This window comes from Falco naumanni, chromosome 8, assembly GCF_017639655.2.
Source record: "Falco naumanni isolate bFalNau1 chromosome 8, bFalNau1.pat, whole genome shotgun sequence".
NCBI lineage: Eukaryota > Metazoa > Chordata > Aves > Falconiformes > Falconidae > Falco > Falco naumanni.
In genome coordinates, this window is record NC_054061.1 from 47,587,693 (window position 1) to 47,603,671 (window position 15,979).

Below are 15,979 nucleotides of genomic sequence, written 5' to 3' on the forward strand. Positions count from 1 at the left end.
GTAATTTGTCTTTTCTGAAGGATCCATTTGAGATGAGGGCTATAATATTTCCCCTCAAAACAGCCAGGGCATTCCTGTGGTTTTTTTAGGACTCGGAGTACAGTCTGGATCCAGTATCAGTGGGATCACTTCAGAAAGTATCAGAGCTACCCACTAAATTTCAGATAGGTTGTTATCTGTATATTTACAAATGCAAAGGTTGATACTAAAAATTAGAACAGAAACATAATACTTTAAAACTTTGATCCATGGAAATCTTGAACACTAAATCATCATCTGAGTTAGTTTAACATAATTATGTTTAAAAAAGAAATGTACAAAATGTAAGAATATAATGACTTCATAATCTAAAATATTGTGAAATTTTTTAAATTAATGCAATATTGGCTTCTTTTCAGCTTGACAAGGAAAAGAGGCAGGAGAAAGAACTTAAATAATTGTTTGCTGTGTTATGCATTTACTTGAATGGCTGTAGCTTAAGAACATTTTCACAGCTACTTGTATGGCAGCTGACACTTTTCTCAACTGCTGCTGATACAGTTTTTTTCCCTTACCTGAGTTATAAAAATTTTGAAAACTGAGAATTTTGATGAAAACTGTAACATTTACAGTTTTGAATGTAAATATTCTTACCATAAGGCATGTTCAAAATGTTAAACCAGGAGAAGAATTCTGATGTGTATTCAATAACATGTGAGAAATCACTCCGGAATTTTAAAAATAATTTCCATTGCTTTTCAGTGAAGCCAAAAATTGTATTCTTACAGGTGGTAAATATTTTCCCTTTCATGCTGTACAGGATTTGGGATACTTTACTCAGTTAAGTCCTGGTTAGCATATGATTTCCTCTTAATTTTTAGTAGTTCCATTTGAAGCAAGAATTTTGACATCTTTTATTTAAAGCATCAGTATATTTTATCTTCCACATTTATAGCCAAGTAAGGTGAATGCAAGACTTGTAGGAGCTGCTGAGCTCAGCTAAGAGCATAGTCTTTGAGTTCTTTATGTAATTAAGTAGTTCGGTATGATCGTACAAGTGAGAATAAAAACAAAATTACCTTTTGGGAATACATTTTGCCGTAAAACTAATGGCTACCATATCTGTTACCATAGCAACGGGGTAGAGCAAAGTATACCTGTCATCATAATGAAATGGATGCTTAAGTTCATATTTGGTCACTGAAACGTGAAGCATGATTTTAAAATAATGCTGAAGAGGTCGACGGTGTGATGCATCTAGAGCTCTCTTGGATCCAATAATGTCTGATAGTGCTTAACAAGCATATTTAGGAATGTAAATGTGGACTGGAAAGGCTACTGCTAGGCGTTAATTTTTTTGCTTTAGAGTGCTTTTCAGTGTTAAAGGCAGAGAAATATGCAGGAGAATGAATGGGTGGGCAATTTTTTCTGCAATGAAACTGAGGTACAGCATACAACACAGTGTGAGGTGCAATGATACTATATTCAGGGAAATAAACATACAAATGTTTCCTTTGTGCATGTAGACACAGTAAATCAACCAGCTTCATCATACCAGCTACTGTAACAACTGTATTTCTAATTTCTTTCTTTTCTTCTGGCATTATTTGTGTTTATCTTGGTTTTCATAGGCTTTCCCTCACATTCAATGATAGGTAGGGGATTTTGGTTCAGGGGCTGTTGGTCTTTACTTTGAAAAGGCTTGAAAATTGTGCCTTGCTGTCTCCTTGGACTTTTCATAGCAGCTAGGAGAAAAGCACCCTTCCTGAAGGGCTAATATGTATGGGTGTGGAAAGTGATGTGACTGGATGAAGTGTCAATGTAGCTTTCATTGTCATATGTGAGGATAGCACTTGATATTTCTAGATAGTTAATGACTGAAGTCTTCTCATCATATAATTCTTGTCAAAGTCATACTGGCAATTATGGAACAGTTTCCCAATAAATTATGGCACAGGAGGCTCAATGAATGTGAACATGACTGATAAATCATTTCAGTGAGAGTGGAAAATGTCATGCTGCATTATGCTGGCATTTTAAGGCAGCTTTCTTATTTGCACAATATACATCACCTAAGAGAATTAGCAGTCAGCAAAAGCTTTGACATTGCCAATTTGCAGGCTCCGTGACTAAGTAATTGGTAAATGAACAGACTACTGAAGCCAGCAATAACCAAAAAACTGGGTTCAGATTTTTGTCGTCGTAGGAATTTCAGTGTCATTAATTTTCATCAAAATCATGGTTAATTTGGACTATTAGATAGAATGTGGCCTAGGACCACTTGGTTTGTTTAACCCCTGAGCTGAGCAGAGTGGGAGTGGCAGGGCAGTTGTAGTGTCCTTCATAGGAATACTTTAGAATGGAGCAACAGCAGTTTTTCCTACTGTGGAGCTGTTGCAGAGCATAGAACCCCTATCATTTCCACTGTTAGGGGATCTCCCTAAGAAAACTAAGAGTCCCCACACAAAGTTGTGCATAAAAACTGCAATTCTGACAGCCTTTTATGTGGGCTGTTCTGGAAAGGGAGATTTTTTTTTTTCATCCCTCGTGAAACTCTGAAAAGGCTAGTTGTATTCTGTTGCACAACAAAAAGGAGGAAAACTAATACCGTTTTTAGAAAGTACAGCTGAATATGATAAAATCGTGTTGTGTATTCTTTTTGATGGGTGTGAGTTATGTATAAATATTCAATATTTTATTTATTGACTAAGTATGCAAGTCACACTGCATGCTGTAATATGTTATATATTCTCTGCAATGCATGTGTAGTAATACTGTACTGAGAAGGCAGAAAGAAGTAAATACAAGAAGTAAATACATTATAGAGTTAGCAGCGTGCAGTTTGGTAAACTGGGGCCTGATCTCAAGCTATTTAAACAGAGGGAGTGATATAGGAGAGTAATAATGAAACTGAACAAAGGAAAGATCTTGACTTTTCTGACCAACATCTAAAGGCTAGCTAATACATGATGTGAAGTAGATTTAGCTATGCCTGTTATTTAAATGCAAGGATTTATCTTCCAATGTCTCAATTTTCTTTTTCGGGGCAGGGATGATCAGCTGTTATCTCCTTCTCTCTCTGTTTCTCTTTGTCAGACTGCTGTTTCAACAAATCCGTGGTTGTTTTCCCACACAGCAAACACAAAAGGAGAAAAGCTTTTAGTCTTATTGCGCTGAGCTTTGAGTCTAAATTTTTTTTCTTTCTTGTAAGAGCAATATTGACTAACAGGAGAAAGGATGTACTCAAGGGAGCCAGAAAGGACTGAGTTTGGGCAGATGATGTTTACTTGGTCTTGAAATTTAGGAGCAGAGCATGATTGCAAAGTCAAGTCTCTGGTCTTGCCTAGATGTCTATGCTGGAAAATGCCTGGTTAGCTTTTTATAACCACTGTGTTTTAGTTGCCTAAGTAATCGCCTGAAAGCATTATTTCCTAAGGCAGGTATCAGCATTTTGTAGATAAACGGGCTGTAATGGTGATGGAAGGATCAAGTCATTTGTCAGCAGCAACCTTAACTAAACCTTAGTTTACAGAGTATCTGGAGAACTATAACAAAGTTATTGCAGTAGATGTATCTGGGAGTGAAATGCATAGTACCTGAAAAAAAGGACAAAAAGGACTATTAATCATTATTTAGATATAGAGATACAGTAGTAATCAAGGCCTCACAGTCCTATGCACTGTATTAAGCATGTAATAGAAGGTAGTCACTAGCATAAAGTGCTGATTAGATGAGATGGACATAGACTGGGAGCAGAAAAAGAGAGGTGACTTGTCTGTTGTCTCTTTCATCAACTAATGATAAAGCATAATGAGAAAAGATGTGCATAATAGGAAAATGTCATGGCTTCTATGTCATTTCTAGAGTTTCATGCTTCCAGCTAAGATTAAGAAAAGTAGAATCATGAAGGGAAGTCTCTTGGCTAAGAAAACTGCCATCAAGTTTTTTCCCAGAAATGAGCTGCAAATTTTTCATAAATGGTACTGCAGGACCATCAGGTTCTGTGAAGCTGAGTTCATATAGGCAATCTGCATGCCAGAGCAAGTGCATGGTGCTGGGGGAGAAGTGAGAAGTGCCAGAAGTAGAGTGGTCAGCTGTGCAGTGCAGAGAGGAAAAGGTACTTGATTTAGAGAGTGAGACTCTTGGTGAGGAAATGAATAGGTGAAAGAAATGAGTAGGACAGAGAGAACTGGGTAGGCCAGATGTTTCATGTCCTACAACCTCATGAAGCAAGGCCTGGTTTGTAGGGAGAAAAACAACTGGCTGAAAAAGTAAGGGCAGAGTAGAGAGAAGGAAAGCAAGGAGAGAGGTGGTGGGGTTTTTTTGTGACCAGGAGTATCTGGGAGAGCTGATTGGTGTGTAGAAGGAAAAAAAAAAAAAAAATAGGTACAAACAGTCTTTTATTCTAACTGCTTTATGTTTAAGAAGCTCTTTTTATGGGGTTATTCTAAGCAATAGCAGATTCACTTTTAATCTGTCCCACAGAAAAAGTGGTCTAGTATTTGAGACTGGAGGTACTTAAGGTAAAATGCTGGGGGTTAAAATGAGAGACCTGCTGTTGCTATTGCTTTGGCTCCTGTTGCTGCTACACCTTTCTGGGCAGCTCAATGCGAAGTAGCAAAGCAGTGGCAATGGGAAGGGTCATGGCAGGAGCAGCTGCAGTGGCATTTCAGCCACTAGTGCTTTTCCCTTGGTAGGCTAGGTTGGCAGGGTGAGGTCCATCACGTACACAGATTCATCTTTCCCAGTGGAAGTTAAAGTGCTTTGAAAGAATCTCTCTCTTTTCATTGTCCTATTTTTCCTGGCAGACTGGGAACAATTGGGTGTCTGAGAGTTTGTGAAGGGATAGGAAGGAGTGTTTGTGCTCATGTAGTTTAATTTTTTGGTTGTAATATATTGAGATGCCTCAAACTCAACTTTTTTTTTGTTTGTTTGTTTGGTTGGTTTGGTTTTATGACCAGTTAGGATCAGTGACATAATATCAAGGACAATTTTGTGGCTTCATTATAGATTTCTGCCTCATAAACAATGACAATATAATCAATTGGCATTTTTACCATGCCTGCCTATCTGTCCAGTGTGCCTTAGACAGTGTTGCTCATACAAGATTAGAATATAATATAATGTAGTATATTCTATGTGGAAGAGAAGTCTTAGCACATTTATATCCCTTCTTTATTTTTAAACTGAGTAGCAACCTACGTGCTCGCTCACTGTTGTCAGCCTGATGTGACATCTAGGAAAAAAATCTTGGTGATTACCTGTAAATTTCACTTGTTCCTGTCTCTCTGTGACTTTAAAAGAAAGGAAGGCAGGGGTGAACAGTTGTCTAGTAGATATGGTACACATCTGAGAACATGGAGCCTTATTTCCTAGCTTTGCTCTGTAGCAAAGTTTAGGCTCTAAGAGCATTTTTACTTCTCAGTAGTTTATGAGAATTATTTCAATAATAATTATTAATATCTTTTAAGAATTTCAAACTGAAGATGCTACTAAATGCCAAATACTGTTATTACAGTGATTTAATTATCTTTTACTCTTTTTCCTAATTAACTCTCTTCATATAATACAGTTGAAACAGCATTAGAGCAGGAAGTGTTAAGTGAATACTTTAAAAGCAACAACTCACTGGAGCAAGCAAATGTTCTGAGGAAGCCAAATAATAAAGTGCCAAAATTGTTAAGAAAAACATGCAACTATTCTTTAAATTGGTTAGTTGCTGCTACTCCACAACATATTTTTTTCCCCTGTGCCTATAGTAGAGTCTAGAAATGTTCCTTAGGTTCAGGAGGTAGGGGGTCTTACTTCAGTATCTGAAAAAAGTCTGAAACAATGTAACTTATGAAGCTGTAGAACACCCGTGTGAGTTACATTAAGTTCAATGTCATAGCACTTGTCTTGAATGAATTTATAAATCTCAGGCCTGTTTAAGATTCCTTTTTCATCACTCAAATGGGTAACAGTGAACTACTTGGTGAGCTAACATTTATAGGTGGCACAATCAGACCTTCAGTAGAACGTAGACTTTCAAGTGAAGTGCTCTGGACTACAGATTTGTCTGGTGATGGGATAGGAACCTGTGTAAGTGAGACTCGGAGGGGACTGGTAAAGATTGACACTAGGGGTGAGGCAGGCCCCCCCCGAGCACGAATGCTGATGGGTGCACTGAAAGTATGAGACATTCCTGCTCTGGCACTGGGAATCCTTGGGGGCAGGGCTGCTGGCATGTATTGGCAGCAAAACATGCCCAGGAGCCCAGTTAAGACTGAATGCAGCAGGCTCGCTGTCTGTATGTTGTGAAGCCAGCCTGCAGGCATGCAGCAGATGTCCCTCATCCTGTGCCTATATTTCTGCCTAGAATTTACTCAGTTAATACATGGCAACCAGAAGAAGTACATCTGTGTGCATGTGCACTGGATAGACCCTTTCCAATCTGATATTTGGATCACAAGTGCCCCTGCCCTTCGTAATATCTATAGTGGTTTGAACACAAGATCTCCCAGAGTACAGTCCTGGAGATTAATAGAGGGAGATGCTGCCTCTTTCTAAGAAAAAATTGGTCTTAAAGCTGTTAAAGACATAAAATGGTTCGAGAAGTCAAGGAGAGACAGCCTAGTGTACAAGTGTCCTCATTTTCGTTAAACCACGGCAACAAGGCAAACCAGCACAATAAAATGTCTGAAGGACCTGTGAGGGGAAAAAAGGCTGTGTGGGAGACTTGGTCCCGTTCTTGACAGTGATAGTGTGCATGCCACGCTGCCCCACGGGGCCACATGTACATGTTCTCTGAGCTGCATAAACATTGCGATCTGAGTTATCTTACCTCTAGGAGCGCTTTACAGACTGCATGGAGAATGCTAAAGTTCAGATATGTGCTATGAGGAAAGACTTAATTTTTTAAACTGTGTCAGTTTGATTAGAAATGGCATATGTAGTTATCTTCTATTACAAAAGCTGTGAAATTGCTCACATAAAAGCTTAATTACCCATGACAGATAAAGTGGTGTTTTCAGAACATGGTCACTCTTGCATTCTTCCTGTATCATTCTTATTTTTCCCCCTCTACCATATATGCACATCCATAGCTATGTGTGCATGTCTCACTTTCCTTGAAAATATGAACTAAAATATCAGGTTGTATGTTTTAAAAAAATGAATATTCATACAATTAAAGTGTCCTCAAACACTGAGTGATATTATCATAACATGCACTCATTTTTTAACTGCAACTTGATCCAAAATGGGCTGTCTGGGATCAATGAGGAATGTGTATGTACACACACACATGAATTCAGAGGGAAAAAGTGCAACTCTTCTGAAGTGCTATTTAGGATTTCTGGGAAATGGGGGGAAAACAAAGAGAGGCATGATTTTATTTTCATTTCCTCAGTGGAGAGGAAAGACACAAAAGTGAAAAGGGGAGGGAGGGTAATGGCAGCTTTCAAATGAAGGCTTCTGTTTTCAAGACAACATGCATGATTGGGTTTATCCACATTCAAGACATGCAAATGTATTAGGCAGAATAAATATATGCCTTAGTAAAGTATTTGCTGTTCTGACATCCTTCTATTTTATACTGGGATTGAAAATGAAGCTGTTATGCCCAAACTTCCCTGCTCCACCCCACCCCCCACCCCCCAGTACAATATCCCCCACCCCCCCCAGTACAATAAGACTTCCTGTAAAAAAACCAAAAAGTGATTAAGTTTTTCAACCCCTCCTTTTTCCTAGCTCCTGTATTTTTGTACTGCATATATTAAAGTTTAAAGAATATTGAGAAAGTCTAAGTGGGTAGCTTACACAAGGATGTGAAAGAGAGTCCCAGGAAGAAAGGACTTTCTTTTGAATCTACACACTTTTTAAAGTGAGTTTCCAGCTTTTTTGCCTATTATTTGTGTTAATTTAGACTCCTTTGCAAGCATTCATTAAAGTGAAAATTGCATATATTTTCTGAAGGCCATTCAGTTTGTCTAAAGTTCGTTAATTAACCAAATAACATATCAAGGAATGGTTTTTTTTCTGTATGTAATTTTATTTTTCCTCCTTTTTTTATTAACTATATCAACAATTATAAAATGAATTGCTAGCCTGAGACTAGTGAAATATCCATCCTTTTAATTGTCATTATTCTATAGTCATAGAAAAGCTTTGCATCACTACCAAACATTTAAATTCTCTCTCTCAGATGTGTCAATTAATTTATCTGTTTGGTCTCTTTTGAGATAAGTGTGTCAACATCTAAAGTGTGAAAGGAGAAGATTGTCATTAAAGAATCAGGCTGCAACCTGGTAGGTGTTCCAAACCATAGAGAGAAGATTGCTGTTACAATAGCAAAGAGAAGATTGCTGGTGCAATGATAGCTCTTTCTGCTTTATCTAGTTGTGCTAGTACTTCCCTTCGAGAAGCTCTTCAGAGGAGTAAGAACTTAATTCTCTTCAGAGTTTGTCAAAAAGTACCCTGAAAAGCAAAAGCTTCTTTGCTTCCAGAGCCTAAAAGCATTGATCTGAAGTACCACGTACAATACAGAGCTGGAGTTCCGAAAAGGGCTGACAGAGAGCTCATGAGCTAACAAATCCTTGACATTTCTGTAATGCAAGAAGTGTTTTATTTTGCATGTTCCAGAAAAGAAGTAGAGACATACATGCAAGCTGCTGCTTAGATATACTTGTCTTTCAGTAAAAAGGTTACAAAGAGAAAATGTTGCACTTAAGCACATTTCTGTACAAGATGAGCATGTGCTACAAGAAGAAAAAAAAGAAAGATTAACTACATGTGCTATTCATAAAGTATTGTTTAGTTCCTTTGTCTGTTGGTTGATAGCTGAGATTGTTGAAAGCAGCTATGGAGCAGTGTCAATAGAAGAGACTGAGGATGAGAATAGGACCACGGTTGCTTTATACAAATTAAAAAAAAAATGTGCTGGAAGAAACAAAGGAGAAATACATTGATAGAGAGATGTGGTTGTTTTGCTTTATACTCACCCTTCTCTCACAATGATATTCAAGAATTTCTTTATTCCACTATCAACGAAATGAAAGCCAAAACTGACTGAGATAAAAGCAAGTGTCAAGGTTGTTCCCTTTGCAAATAATATTGCAGATTAATTCAGCATATGTCACAGCTTTGTTTAAAAGGTAGTAAAACCTGGTATGTCTGCAGTCAGTTCTGTGTCTACCTTATTACTGCTGCTGTATTTCAGATAACTGGAGAATACTGTTGTTCTTAGTTTGAGAGAAAGTGATTAAAGGTTGTACTTCATACTAAATGGTATTCAAATAAGCATAGGTTTGTGCAGGGGCAGCTGTGTTGCAAAAAGAATGCCAGTGAATAGTGGATAATAAAAGATACAGTAGTGAGCCTTTTGGGTTGAAAAAAAACAACACAAAAAACCCAGACAGAAAAACTCTATTTTGAATTACTGTATAGAACAGTGTATGTCTAGGCCCTGTGGTTATGGGTGTTGAAGACTCCTGGATGCTGTGAGCAAACAAAATGACCCACCAAATCTTTTTCATTAGTTAACTGTTAGCCACGTTGGACACATTTCTGAACTAAAGAGAGTATGTGTCCAATGTGAGTGATAAATTCCTCACCAACTTGTCTTTTTCTTGGAAATGAATAAATTACAATTTAGAGAGAACTCACTGTGTTAAATATTACTTATTCCATTAAGTAATTAAGCAGCGAAGCAGAAAGGAGAGGCATGAGTGCCAGACTTGTCCTTCACTGGATTTCCTATTTCTGCTTACCCAGTATCTTTTTTCTTTCCTTACCTTCCCTTTGAAAACAGTTGAATGTCTTTTCTGTTAATGGGAAGTCAGAGTCAGTTAAGAAATGTTAGGGTCTTCAGCCTCTGGCCTGATGGAGATCAGACACTCCATGTGCTGGTATTTGTTATGGACGACGAGGTGAATGGGTCACTGAACTCTTCAACTGAGAAATGAAGTTGTCAAGATATATAGAAAGATATGTAAATTACATTTTCCATTCTTTGCCTCTAGAGAAGATCCTCACATGTCTTTGGGAAAAAAAAAAGGAAAAAAATGCAGGGCAGAAATCAACATTTGTTTTCCCCATGTGTAGGCTTGTTAGCAGCATTTTGGGCAAATATGTGCTTACATATATAATGTATGTTGTGAATAATCTCAGCTGAAGGAAGACTGTAGTGAGGACTAAGATTTAACAATGGAATTACAGAGCAATTTCAGTTAAATTTGTAATCTTGATGAATTCATTTCCAAGAGGACACAGAATTTCATGGTGCTGATGTTTTTATCCAGGGCAAGCTAGCTATAGTGCCCAAGTAATCCTGAAACATGAGGGATGTGTGGAGTGGAGCAGTGCAGAGGTTGATTTTGTCTGCCTCTGTTGTTGGATTGCGAGGAATGAGTACTAGGTTGATTGATATGCCTAGATGAATGGATTATTCATTTTTCTATGTGATTATAAACAAAACCCAGAAGCTGTATTCATCTGCCTTTTTTTTTTCTTTTTCTTCTTACTAGCCTTTACTAACTATTTTTCTCATTAAAACAAAAAAAAATCTTGATGATAACTTAGATGGGGAATAAACAAGAGGAGTTAGAGGTGTGAGCATGCCTGCAGGGCTGTGATCTTGTTGGCATGATGGAGTCATGGTGGGATGGCTTTTATGACTGGAGTGTTGGAATGGAAGGAGACAGGCTCTTTAGGAAGGACAGGCAGGGGAGATAAGGAGAGGATGTTGCCTTGTGTGTCAATGACCAGCTGGAGTGCATGGAGCTCCACCTGGGGCTGGAAGAGGAGCCAACCAAGAACTTATGGGTCAGAATTAAAGGGAGGGCAGGGACAGGGACAGGTGACATTTACAGTGAGTGCCTGCCACAGGCAACCTGACCAGGAAGACCTGAGCAGGTAAGGCCTTCTATAGATAGGAGTAGCCTCACATTCACAAGCCCTGGTCCTCATGGAGGACTTCAGCCACCTTGATACCTGTTGGAGGGACAACACGGCAGGGCATAAGCAATCCAGGAGGTTCCTTAATGAATATATTGTCAGTAAATTCCTTCTCCAAGTGATAGAGGAGCCAATGAGGAGAGGTGCTATCCTGGACCTTGTTCTCCTCAACAAGGAAGGGCAGGTGGGGAATGCAAAGCTTAAGGGCAGCCTTGCCTGCATTGACCACGAAATGGTGGATTTCAACATCCTTAGGCCATCAAGGAGGGTGCACAGCAAGCTTGCTACCCTAGACTTCAGGAGAGCAGATTTTGGTCTCATTGGGGATCTGCTTGGTAGAGTACCATGAGGTAAAGCCCTGGAGGGAAGAAGGGCCCAAGAAAGTTGGTTAATATTCAAAGATCACCTCCTCCAAGCTCAGGAGCGATGCCTCCCAACAAAGAGGAAGTCTGGAAAAAAACACCAGGAAGCCTGCATGGATGAACAAGGAGCTCCTGGGCAAACTCAAACACAAAAAGCAAGCCTATAGAGGGTGGAAGCAAGGACAAGTAACCTGTGAAGAATGCAGAGAAACTGTCTGAGCAGCCAGGGCCCAGGTTAGAAAAACTAAAGCCCTGACAGAATTAAATCTGGTCAGGGATGTCAAGGGCAACAAAAAAAGCATCTGTAAGTATGTCAGTGATAAAAGGAAGACTAGGGAAAATGGGGAAAATGTGGGCCCTCTCCGGAAGAAGACAGGAGACCTGATTACCCAGGACATGGAGAAGGCTGAGGTAATCAAAACTCTTTTGCCTTGGTCTTCCCTGGTGAGTGCTTTAGCCACATCACCCAAGTCACAAAAGGCAAAGGCGGGGACTGGGAGCATGAAGAATAACCCACTATAGGTGCAGATGAGATTCAAGACCACCTAAGGAACCTGAAGGTGCATAAGTCTGTGGGATTTGCTGAGATGCATCCATGGGTCCCATCCAGGGAACTGGCAGATGAAGTGGCTAAGCTGCTATCCATCATATTTGAGAAGTCATGCCAGTCCAGTCAAGTTCCCACTGACTGGAAAAGGGGAAATGTAACACCCATTTTTAAAAAAGGAAAAAAGGAAGACCTGGGGAACCTCAGGCCGGTCAGTCTCACCTCTGTGCCCAGCAAGATCATGGAGCAGGTCCTCCTGGAAACTGTGCTAAGGCACACAGGAAATAAGGAGGTGATTGGTGACAGCCAACATGGCTTCACTAAGGGAAAATTGTGCCTGACTAAGTTGGTGGCCTTCTACAATGGGATTACAGTGTTGGTGGATAAGGGAAGAGCAATCGACATGATCTACCTGGAACTTGTGCAAAGCATTTGATGCTGTCCCTCATGACATCCTTGTCTCTAAACTGGAGAGACCATGGATTTGATGGATGGATCACTCAGTGGATAAAGAATTGGCTGGATGGTTGCACTCAAAGACTTCTGGTCAATGGCTCCATGTCTGAGTGGAGACCAGTGACAAGTGGTGTTCCTGAGGGGTCAGTATTGGGACCAGCACTGTTTAACCCTTTGTTGGCAACATGGACACTGGGATTGAGTGCACCCTCAGCAGTTTTGCCAATGACACCAAGCTGTGTGCTGTGGCAATCACACTGGAGGGAAGGGGTGCCATCCAGAGGGACCTTGACAGGCTTGAGAGGTGGGCCTGTGCAAACCCCATGAAGTTCAACAAGGCCAAATACAGGATCCTGCACATGGGTAGGGCCAATTCCAAGCACAAATACAGGCTGGGCAGAGAATGGAGTGAGAGCAGCCCCGAGGAGAAGGACTTGGGGGTGTTGGTGGATGAGAAGCTCAACATGACTGGGCAATGTGCGCTTGCAGCCCAGAAAGCCAGCTGAATCCTGAGCTGCATTAAAAGAAGCATGGCCAGCAGGTTGAGGGAGGTAATTCTCCCTCTCTACTCTGCTCTGATTACACCCCACCTGGAGTACTGCATTCAACTCTGGGCCCCCCAACGTAAGAAGGATGAGAATAAATCCAGAGTACAGCCATGAAGATGATCAGAGGGCTGGAGCCCTTCTCCTGTGAAGACAGGCTGAGTGTTGGATTTGCTCAGCCTGGAGAAGAGAAGACTCTGGGGAGACCTTATTGCAGCCTTTCAGTACCTCAAGGGGAACTACAAGAAGGCTGGAGAGGGACTTTTTACAATGGCATGTTGTGATAGGACAAGGGGTAATGGCGTTAAACTGAAAGAGGGTAGATTTAGATTAGGTATTAGAAAGAAATTCTTTACTGTGAGGGTTGCAAGACAGTTGCCCAGGAAAATTGTGGATGCCCCATCACTGGAAGTGTTCAAGGCCAAGTTAGAAGTGGCTTTGAGCATCCTGGTCAAAAGTGGAAGGTGTCCCTGCCCTGAGTCCTTTCAACTCAGATCATTCTTTGGTTCCAAGATCTAAATAACTTTTATTTCTGTGACACTAAATAACTAAATTCCTGCATTACAAAAATATCTGCTTACCAAAGTATCAAACAAATGTGTATTTTCTAGCTGTACATTTGCAGAAAAATAAAATGCATTAATGGAAAACATTTTGCACCAAGTAATGTCTCAATATTATGCTAGAGACATGTAAAAAATTTAAAGAAATTATTTTGTGTCAGTATAATGGTGGTCATGACAGAAAAAATTGGAAAGCAGACATTTACAGAAAACAAGACAAGATGTCTTGAAGTAAAGACTGTAAAGAAGGCAATTTTATTTCAAAAGTGTTCATTTTCTTATTTCCAAACAAAGAGCTGAATAAGTCAGCATTCATTAAAGTGCTGTTAGCTAATAATGTATTTTGTAACTGAAGTGGAACTGTAATGACTGAGGGCTGATTTAAAATAAAAAATAAAGGCACAAAAACCCCTTGCCTTAAAGTCATGCAATTGAAAATGTCACTGGTAATCTGGCAAGCCAAGGGCTATTGGGTTACTCCACTCTAAATATTGTACAAAATGATATTGCAGTTATGTAACAACAAACTGCATGGGCTGCTACATATGAGACCTTCAGAACATCTGTGTTGGGCATTGCTCCATCTCAAGATGGAGCGATTCCTGCCTGCCAAACAAAACTGGCAAGAAAGTTGGGAATCGTCCTGATTATGCTGATGAAGTGACATTTTAATCTTTCTTGGAGGAACAGATTCAGGTTCTCTTGTATATTGTTTTGATGTGATACTGTGTGCATAAGTAGCATTTCGTATATTCAATGAGAAAACTTTATCGTAGTTTATCATTAATAACTTTGTGGTGAGTAGCTCAAACAAGCATATTAAATTATTTGACATGTAATGTAGGAACTTGTGCTACATAAATACAAATGTTTTCCTCATTTGACTAGCAATAGACATACTAATAAGATTTGCCTGCCTTTGATAAAGCAGAAGATTTCCAAGCATAGATGACAAAGCTCTTGCTTGTTGGCCCTGTGGAATGTGGCAGGTAATATAATACTGCTGCTTTTCCACATTCTTCACTGTAAAAGTATATTTTAAATAACTGAAAATAAATGCTGATTATTGTTGCATAGTGGCAGGGATGCTTATTAATCTCCACTGACAACAGAGACAATCCCCATATTTTCATAATGTCATTCGCAATTGCACATTGAAAGAGAACAATGAAGGTCTGTGCTGCTCTGCAGCAAGATGGGGTCTGTGTTATATATGCATTTATATGAATAGCTGCGTTTATTTTCATTTAGTTTGTTTATAGTCCTTATGCACTTAGTTATCCATATAAACAATAATATTTACTCTGCTGTTTCTATGTATTTTTATATTCCCTGATTGTTTCTGTTTTCACTTGTACCTGTGTAATCTTTTTCAGTGAAGGTAAATACGCTTAATTGTGAACAAAATATAATTGCCATTTTCAGTTGAGAAAAACTTACCCTTTTCAGAGGGTAATTGCAATTGCAAGTTTGTCATTGTGCTACATGTCCTGGAAATTAAATAGTTTTATGTTATGCCAAAGAGATACTACTGACATGTTGTGCTGGAATTCATAAGAAATAATAATATGAAATGTAGCAAAATTTCACCAGAGAATGAAATGCAAATTCAAACAGGCAGAATGTGGTTATTTCTCCTGTAGCAAAAATGCTTTTTCTTTTACAAAATACAAGTGAAACAATTCTGGAAAATGGGAAGACATTTTTAGATGTCAAGAATAGAAGTTTTTTCAGGACTAGTTGTGACATTATATATTTTATTTTTGTACCATGCTTTGAAGATACAAATTTTTATAGTATTGTCATACATAAAACCAGCTGTAATTGTTTAAGATCATTGCTTTCCCTAAATGTTCACCAGTGAGCCCATCAGCTGAGATCCAGTAACTGATCTTGTGATCTCACGTACTGAGTTACTTCACCTCAATTGAGTAGCCAATAACACAATGCTAAGTTGTGATAATGAATACGTTAGAGGCACTTAATATCTTACGAGAAATGGCTTGCTTCAGAAATGAATGTAGGACAGTGCCAACTAAATGATATGTATACTTAAAGAGTCTTGTATCTTAGCAGAAAACATAGTATGTCTGGCTAGGAGCACTTTGCATCTTGGTGGGTAAGAACTGTATTACTTGTCTTTCCTGTTTTTTTTTAGTTTGCAGTTATTTCTAGACAGAGTAATTAGTTTAAAAACCAATAATAAAAAAAGAAAGAGTGGAAGGAGAGAGAGATGTATTGCCTCAGAAGACAAACTATTTCTGCAGTTATGTCATGCGTGGGAAGTACTTGGTACATTTTGAGCCATGATGCTGATATTTTATACAAGGAGTGTAATTTTTAGTCATTGATTACCTAACATGTATTTTAAACAGTAACATTGAATGATAAGTTGTTGTCTTTAAATATTTTTTTTATTTGTTTTTGGTGGTTTTTTTTAGAGTGTTCATATTCTGGAGCGGAAGGCTTCTTCAGGAAGCACAGACCCTTCTTTAAGCAAGCAGTTCCTTGAAAGCGACCCTATTTCTCTATCCAAGGTAGGCAAAAACGTGGGATGTAATCTGGGTGAGGAGTTGCCCTCTGTAGTTACAA

The 15,979-nt window shown here is 39.0% G+C and overlaps 1 protein-coding gene across 5 annotated transcripts in view; it reads left to right on the plus strand.

Moving 5' to 3' along the window:
• Positions 1-15,979, plus strand: part of OSBPL6 (oxysterol binding protein like 6) — a 98,217-nt gene that overhangs the window by 45,806 nt on the left and 36,432 nt on the right. For all 5 annotated transcript variants that reach the window (XM_040603461.1, XM_040603463.1, XM_040603462.1 and 2 more), the window contains exon 3: positions 15,829-15,924. In XM_040603461.1, coding sequence (XP_040459395.1) covers positions 15,829-15,924 — 96 coding nt within the window. The remainder of the gene's footprint in view (positions 1-15,828; positions 15,925-15,979) is intronic.